The sequence below is a fragment of the Somniosus microcephalus genome, chromosome 11 (assembly GCF_052327205.1).
Source record: "Somniosus microcephalus isolate GS21.2 chromosome 11, FLI_Smic_1.0, whole genome shotgun sequence".
In the NCBI taxonomy this organism is placed as follows: Eukaryota; Metazoa; Chordata; class Chondrichthyes; order Squaliformes; family Somniosidae; genus Somniosus; species Somniosus microcephalus.
Genome location: NC_140997.1, coordinates 183981697 through 183989817, shown reverse-complemented (window position 1 = coordinate 183989817; position 8121 = coordinate 183981697). Strand labels below are relative to the sequence as shown.

The following is an 8121-nucleotide window of genomic DNA, read 5'->3' as shown; positions in this document are numbered from 1 at the left end:
CGTTGCCATGACTCCCTGGGGCTGAGCAGCAGTGTTGAGGCCTCTTTGCAAGGCTTCAGTGTGCAGGGCGTGGCAGCAGACCAATTCGTCCCTTCCCCCTTTAAGAGCTGGTCGGCACCACGGGGTCTGCTGTCAGTGCAAAAATGACCGCACCCGCGCTGCGCCCCGCCTGGGCGCTATCCCTCTGGACCGCCGGCTTAGCGCCGAAAGGTAGGAGTGGAACGCCTCTTTTAGCGCTCCACCACTCTCTTAGGGCGAAGCCACTGAATTTCCGGCAACGGGGCGCTACTTTGGGGCGGGCGCTAACTTCGGGCGGGCGCTAAGGTTAGCGCCCCAAAACTGTCTATACTGAAAATCTAGCCCATTGTCTTTTAGCTACCATGTTTTGATATTCTGATGTGGCATTTTAGAAGATAGCCTCACTGACTGTGGTTTACATTTGTCAATAAATTATGTCGTTCATGGAATTTATACGAGATTGTACAGTATGAACGTTGGGTGTTAATTTTCACACATTGAAAACAGCACTGATGAAATGCCGTTTAAATTTCAGACTTGTCCATATATACAATTAATATATATATATTACCTCTGTCAACATTGTTCCTGTAGTGTAGATCTTTCAGTTAATGAGCAGCCTTTCAACAGGGGAAAAACTTGAAATATTATTTATAATATTAATAATAGATCTTATGCTGGCACATTGCATTTTGGAACTATTGGTACATTTATTCACAATCCAAGAAAATAATTCCAAACTCCTTAACTGGTTTATTTGTTCTCAACTTTTTTTTTTATTATACTCCGAGATCGTGGATTTGTGTTCAATTAATAATCATGTGGCTCTTGTAAATTCTTTAACAATGTTCCCATGTTATTAGTGGAAATTTCCAAAATTGTGAAAGAAAATTCAAACCACGGAGACAACAGTAGAGATCTCTGACTCTGTGGGAAAACAGCCTATTTTAGACCAGGAAAACATGCATGGATTGTATCAGTGAACAACTGTATACCAAATGAGGTCTATAATTACAATTACTGTCACTGTAAGCATTCACATTTATATCTATAGGAGTTGCCATCAAATCTGTATCATGCAGGATGACTGTGCAAATGGTTTCTTCCTTCTGTGAAACCAACATTAAAAATCCATTATTGGTAACCTGCAGCACATTTTCCACATTCCTAATGTAAGTTAACATATTTTGAGACTGAAACAGAGACAAAGTTTGGTCAGGCCCACCTTTAAGGATCTATTTAATGCCAATAATCTATTGCAACTTTACCCCTTCAATCATTTATCTCTAGAGTATCTGATCTGAGGTGTACATAATGAAACAATGTAGACTGAGGAAACAGTGGAACATAAAACATCAATAAATCATTTTTTGAGCATTTTACAAAAATATAGCCTGGAAGACAGTCAAATAGTAGAAAACAGGACAGACCCTTTATGACACTCACTAACACTAAACTGATGAATTTGTATGGAAAATTTTATTTGATAATAAAAATAGCATTCACAGACTTCTTTTTGTAGCTACATATACATTGTGATCTGTTTCGGGGGGGGGGGGGAAAGAAGCTATACGGATATATTAACATCTACTTACTATACTTTACTATACTAAAGCTATGTATATAGCCACATGGGTCAAGCTACGAACAATGTAGTATTTATATATGCATAGTGTTTTATAAAAAGATTTGCCCATATATTGCTTTCAATCTACATAGCAGAACATTAGGTCTATAGCACATTGCAAGAATTAATGCTTAAAGAACACACACTGCATACAAGTGTTTTATAATATACAGGCAAGTTCACCATCAAGAAATAGAATTTCAAAACCAACAAAAACTTAATAATTACTGATATAGTATTCCTTTTGAAAACAGTTTTATATACCTGAATCATTTTACTTTAAAATATGTCCCATAAATCAGTTTGTTCCATTTCCGAAATATAAACACGATCACATTCCTCACAACTAGTTTTGCCATAGTTATACTCTTTTTACAAGAAAGGCAACATTTTCCAACAGGCTCTATTAATTACAATTTAAACTTTGTACACAAGATGGTTAGTTATACATTTGTACAGTACCATGGCAACAACAGTGATAAAACTTGCAATGCTTACTTAGTGTTGTAATGGAAATGTGAACAGTATACATATAGACACTGAAGCACTGAAAGCAGTTCACTTAGTGGTTCAACAGTAATGAAGAGCATCTTCATGGCTCAACTAGGCAGTTTCTCCTCTCATTTTTCAAGCAGTGCCACAGCAGACCTTCACCACACAGTCCCCTTTTGCAATTGGCTTAGAAATTATCAAATGAACCTACATTATTATTCCACTTCTAATTTTGAATAAACCACCTGTTTACAATTGATGCTAAAGTCTGCACAATCTTTTTAGCCATTTTTCTATTGGTCTAAACATACTCTCTCCTTGATAAGTATATCAGCATCATGAGTCTTATTACTCCAGTTTAGAAGCTTGCTCTTTTAGGTTATCTGGTCAGCAACTCACCAGTTTAAATACCATACCCATCAATTTTTAGATGTTTTGGAAAGCCTCCAAACTTTTTGTGTGATGTAGAAAAATACTTAGTATTAAAACGGCATAGTGTTTCGACAAAGTGCAATTATTTTGTGCTAATGTCGTCTTGTTTCATTAGTATGTTGGAGACACCCCAAGAACTAACAAAATATCTGGCAAGTTATCTAAAATCAATAATACAATTAAGGCTTACATTTGACATGTAATTTCAATACTATTTTCCTTTTGAGCGATCCCTAGCTTGTGTTGGGTCAGGCACATTTTACTGTTAACATTTTCCTGACATATGTACAGTGTCATTTTTGTTTGTATTCTGTATTTTTTTTTTTACATCAGTAGGCCTCAAGTCTTTTCAAGCTGACAAACTCTGATCAACTTTGGGGTCTTTTCAGAGAACCTATGTTGTCTTTTTTACACAGAACTTGACTTGTCCAGTGCATAATCCTTCATTCAGATGCTGAGATCAGTGCTGCATTCTCTAACAGCCTTCCTTCTAGGCTGCGGGGATTGCCTAGAACTTCTGGTAAATTCATTTTTCTCCGCATTATGTTCATCCCTGTGCCTCGATCTTTCATCACCTTTGCTTCTTTTTTCAGGTGATCTGTCTCTTTTTGTGTCTAGTGACCTGTGTCTCCTTCTATCAGGTGACCGCTCTCTTCTTCTTTCAACTGCCATTTCTTTCTTTCTGTAAGGTGACCTTTCTCTCCTCCTATCAGGTAAATCTTCCCATCTCCCATCGGGTGACCTTTTTCTCCTTTCAGATGGTCCCTCCTTGTATCTGCCAAGAGATCTTTCATTCCGTTCCATATTTTGACCTGTCATCCTTGATATTTCCCTACCTCTTTCAGGAGATCTTTGATGGTATCCATTCTCTGCCTTCCTTTCTTGACGTTGTTTCCTATCAGGTGATCTGTCCTTCCTCCTTCCGGGTACATTTTCTTTTCTTTTGGAAGTACCGTTCCAGGTCGTAGTGTGGTGTTCATTGGTTGGTCTGCTGTGTTCTTTTCTGCCTTTTGGCTCTTCTTGTTCACTAATCCTCCTTTCCCTGTGCTGTGATGATTTGTGAATTTCTGGTGGATAACTGGATTCCAGTGATGGATGAGGTCGTCTTTCTGATAAGTATTTCACTTCCGGTACATTTTGTGAACCTGTTGTGGAACTGCCCCTGTCATTGTTTGGGTCTGAAAGATAAAAGAAAGATAATTTGGTTCAAATATTGAGAAGAGTAAAACCTTTTAACATGGTCCATGTTAAAAACGTACTCCCTCAATTGTTCTGTTACAACTAACATCCTTGAAACTATTCCCCCAGAAGAATTTTGTGTGACCTCTCATTGTAAATAATCACTTGTTAATTAACTGTAGGTATATTAAATAAATAACCTTAAATTCAACTCCAATTTGTCATTTAATAATTTAAATGTTGTAAATATTTCATCATTTTAATGGATTATGTGCTCATCAGCGTAAAGAATATTGCTGCATAGATTGTAGAAGAATATAGGTTAAAAGGAACTTTTTTTTTGCACAGCGTTATCAACTAGTTCCACATCAAGCATAGCACAAAATGGATGATGGTTAAAGCTCTATCAATTTTGCCCTGAAATAACACATTGGGATACTAGGCTGTTGATGCTTAGCACATTCACCTTAAGTTCCTCTCTCCACTATCTTAGTAAAAGTGTTAGCCCATTTATTTTAAACGGGTTAAACTTTCAAGTAGCAGAGAGAGGAATTTCAGATTAATGCACATCCCACAATGTCATTTCAAGGGCAATGCATCTTAACGTTAACCTCAAATGAGCACGATCTACTGCACAAGCATGATATTTCAAGACGATGATAATCTAAGCTTATATACATACAAAGGATTTTGTACAGGATTTAGTGGCTGCCTCAATTAAAATTACTTTTGGCACAGTCATTTTCAATTTAAACTTTAACACTACTGTATATGTTATTATGAATGTGATACTTGTAATGTAAAAAAGTTTGGAATTCCTACATCATTTCCATGGATTGCAACTGATTTACACAGCAACCTTATTTAAGTAGTCATTTGTAAAAGACTGACCCTATCTTGATTTTTAAATTACTCAGACCCTGAGAATTTAGTGTCTCCTGGATTCTCTACGACGTAGAACCCCAACTTCAAAGTGCAGTTAACTAAGTGGAACGTTACACACAAAACCTGTTGATGAATATGTTTCCAGTGGAACAATAGTCAGTGTCATGGTCACTGAATACTTACATTTGCTAAAACACTAAATCTGCACCTACAGTACGATGGCAGCATTTACCTCAGGCATAAGCAAATCCTCAAATGACATATAGCTATTTTAAGCAACAAAATTAATTAATTTCCAATAAGTAAACCTTTTAAAGTCAGAAATGATGGCAATCAAGCACTCCCAACAGGAAAGTTGAGTTTGCATCATCTGTCTGTTTGTCTTTGATGCTCACTTGCCTCAGATGGATGATCAATTCTCAGCCTGTTTAAATAGAATGCCACATGGAGGCAGGGTGGTGCAGTTACAGGTGTTTGCTGTCCAGGAACTTACTAATCAATTCCAATACTAATTTCTGTCAAGCACTAATGTTTTAAAGCAGTAATGCATCTCGGGTTCATAATAAACCACAACCTTTGATCTTGCAGTTTATGATGTAATTGGAATCCTACAATGTGTTGCTGCCTTGTAGCACATTCCCAATTATAAGTCTCCTCTACATAATTTATATCAGATAATGAATTTTCTGATAAGCCATGATGGGGGGAAATAGCAATACATTAGGTCAGCCATTACACCTCGAGGTCCTCCATTATGAAATCAATAATGCTTTTTGACCTATATCATGAGGCATTACTTTCATCTTCAAACATCATTAGCAAGAGTAAGAAACTATTTTAAATGAAAACTCAATATTTGGCATGTACTATAAATTATAACATACGTAAAGTGAATTTAAAATGTATCCCAACCTTACGGTCCAGACAAAAAAAGAACTGCTCAAATTGAACTCATGTCTAGTGACATCTGAAATCCTTGACTGGATAACCATTTTATAATTCACCTAGAGATATCCACTCTCCTCTATAATATATATTTGGCAGAAATATTTCAATATAATCAAGTACCGGTTAGTTTTTCTGTAACCATGTAGTAAGATGTTATGAACACTAAATACTTGTGTTAACATTATGCGTCATGATCTTCACCTTCTAGCTTAAGCCAGAATAGTAACAAAACTACAAATAAGTTGACAAAAGGACCAATTAGAGAAATAGTGGAACAAACTCTACTATATAAACACTAGCATACATTCTAAATCACATTCTGAAATTAGACCCTCCTGTCTGTTATCTAAACCATGGGTTCAATAGACGTTCAAAAACCCACTTGAGCTTCACTCTCTCAATTTAGTGTGCCTGAACTCCTTGACCATGTTACAGCCCTGTGAGTTTACTGGGTTTTCAGTTGCATGAATGGCAGCAGACAATTTGAAAATTCCCTTCAGATTTGTGGATTTTTTTTTTTAAACCAGTCAAGGGCAGTATGTACAATAATGGCAACTGGTACTGGACTCCACTGCTGTTCCTATTCCATACAGGAAACTGGTTTAGAAAAAATATTGATCAATTTCTTACTTTCCACGAATGCCAGAGGCAGTATGCATTCAACACAATTATGTTTAAAATGTAAAACAAGTCCCACAACATAGCAACTACCAGGTGAAAGGTCATGTCTGCAACTCTACAAATGGAAGGAAAGGTGACATGGAACTCTTCCCTTTCTGTGTTATGGTGCTACAAGTGCAAATAAAAGAACAATGGTATGTATGATATTGTGTGAATATTACACAAGAACAATATGTTTACTCAATGAAGTAATTTTAACAGGATCTGAGGTGGTGGCGTGCCATCATTTTACACAATCCTGCCTAAACAATAAGCATTGCACATATTCATTTAAACTTTATAAGGATGTAAAGGATACTCTCTTAGAATAGCATATGTGCAATTTACATCAGCGGGTCAAAGTTCAGTTTTGAACATTTTGATAACTCTTTGTCCTCACCAACTACAGTTTTGCTGGGGCAGACAGCTGTTTGAAGAGCCGATTATTTTTGGGTGAAGTGAAAGGGTTACACTCAGATTCGATTAAACAGATGGTTGACAGATTTTCAGGGATGTTTATGATGGAAACATTCAATGTTAGTTTCATCATGAGTTGAATGAAAGCCACTTCCAACCATTCTTCAGACTTTCAACATAATCTGGAAGAACATTGTGGACTGTTCATATCATTAAGTAGACACATATATCAAACATATCCAAACCGCCCCACTGCATGGCTCATTCACTCTTCCACCGTATACTAATATTTGAAGCAGAAATATAAAGATTGTAAATATCTAAATTGGGAAATATGTATAACATACATTTCAATCAGGATTGTCGCAGCTACATTATTTATCAATTTATACTTAAAATGTGGGGAACGGTTTTCAAAAATTGTAGGAAAAATTTATTTTTTGTTCCACAAGTTCGTCGCAGATTATGTAAAATGATGGCACATGACAAGCTTAGGTCCTGTTACAAACACAACTGAATTATATAAATCAGGTGGATATTCCCGATTAAATTTAGCTAGAATTGACCAAATGTTAGATTGTTTAAAAAAAATACAACAGTGGTCACAGAATCACAGAAACCCCACAGTGCAGATAGAGGCCATTTCAGCCCATCGAGCCTGCACCGACACATATCCCACCCGATCCCCGTAACCCCTACACCAACACATATCCCACCCTATCCCCGTAACCCCATGTATTTAATCCCCCTAACACTAAGGGTCAATTTATCATAGCCAATCAACCTAACCCGCACATGTTTGGACTGTGGGAGGAAACCGGAGCACCCGGAGGAAACCCACGCAAACACGGGGAGAATGTGCAAACTCCACACAGACAGGTGTTACAAATACCTCGTTCTTGGTTTTAAGTACAAGCAAAGCTAAGTTCTGCGCACGCACAAAAATGATCCCAGTGAGAGAACATTTATTCCGTTATATTATTTTATGTCTATAATATACAAGCCCAGAGAATTACTCGAACATTCGGTGAAATAAAACTCCATCATGTTGCAGTATTACTGCAGTCTGAGTCACATGATACACTAGTAAGGGTCTGTTTATTTCAATCTTAGTTACAGATTTGCCATAAAATGTTTAGGAATTTTATTTTTGTATGTAACACATTGGGAGGTTTGTGCTGGAGTTTGCAGGGTGTTACAGCTGTTTACAATTTAGCACTGGCCATATTGGAACCTGCATGTGTGATAAATATAGGAGCAGATTACAATGCAGTAAACTCTGTGGGTTGAAGCGATTATATAACCTGCGAGCAAAGCTAAAACTATTTATCAACATCAGTTTTACTCTGTTTATTTCATAACTTTGGCTGACAAAACTTACTGCATTGTAGCATACTCCTACTTTCATCACACATGCTGGTTCCATGATGGCCTGTGCTGAATTGTACTCAAATACAGCATGC

At 36.9% G+C, this 8121-nt stretch overlaps 1 protein-coding gene across 8 annotated transcripts in view; it reads right to left on the bottom strand.

Moving 5' to 3' along the window:
• Positions 1–1478: 1478 nt before the first annotated feature.
• Positions 1479–8121, bottom strand: part of magi1b (membrane associated guanylate kinase, WW and PDZ domain containing 1b) — a 532630-nt gene continuing 525987 nt past the window's right edge. For 6 of the 8 annotated variants that reach the window (XM_086001484.1, XM_086001485.1, XM_086001488.1 and 3 more), the window contains one exon: positions 1479–3747. In XM_086001484.1, the coding sequence (XP_085857610.1) occupies positions 3017–3747 (731 nt within the window). In that variant the 3' untranslated portion in view covers positions 1479–3016. The remainder of the gene's footprint in view (positions 3748–8121) is intronic. The other 2 variants (XM_086001489.1, XM_086001492.1) reach the window with 1 other exon arrangement.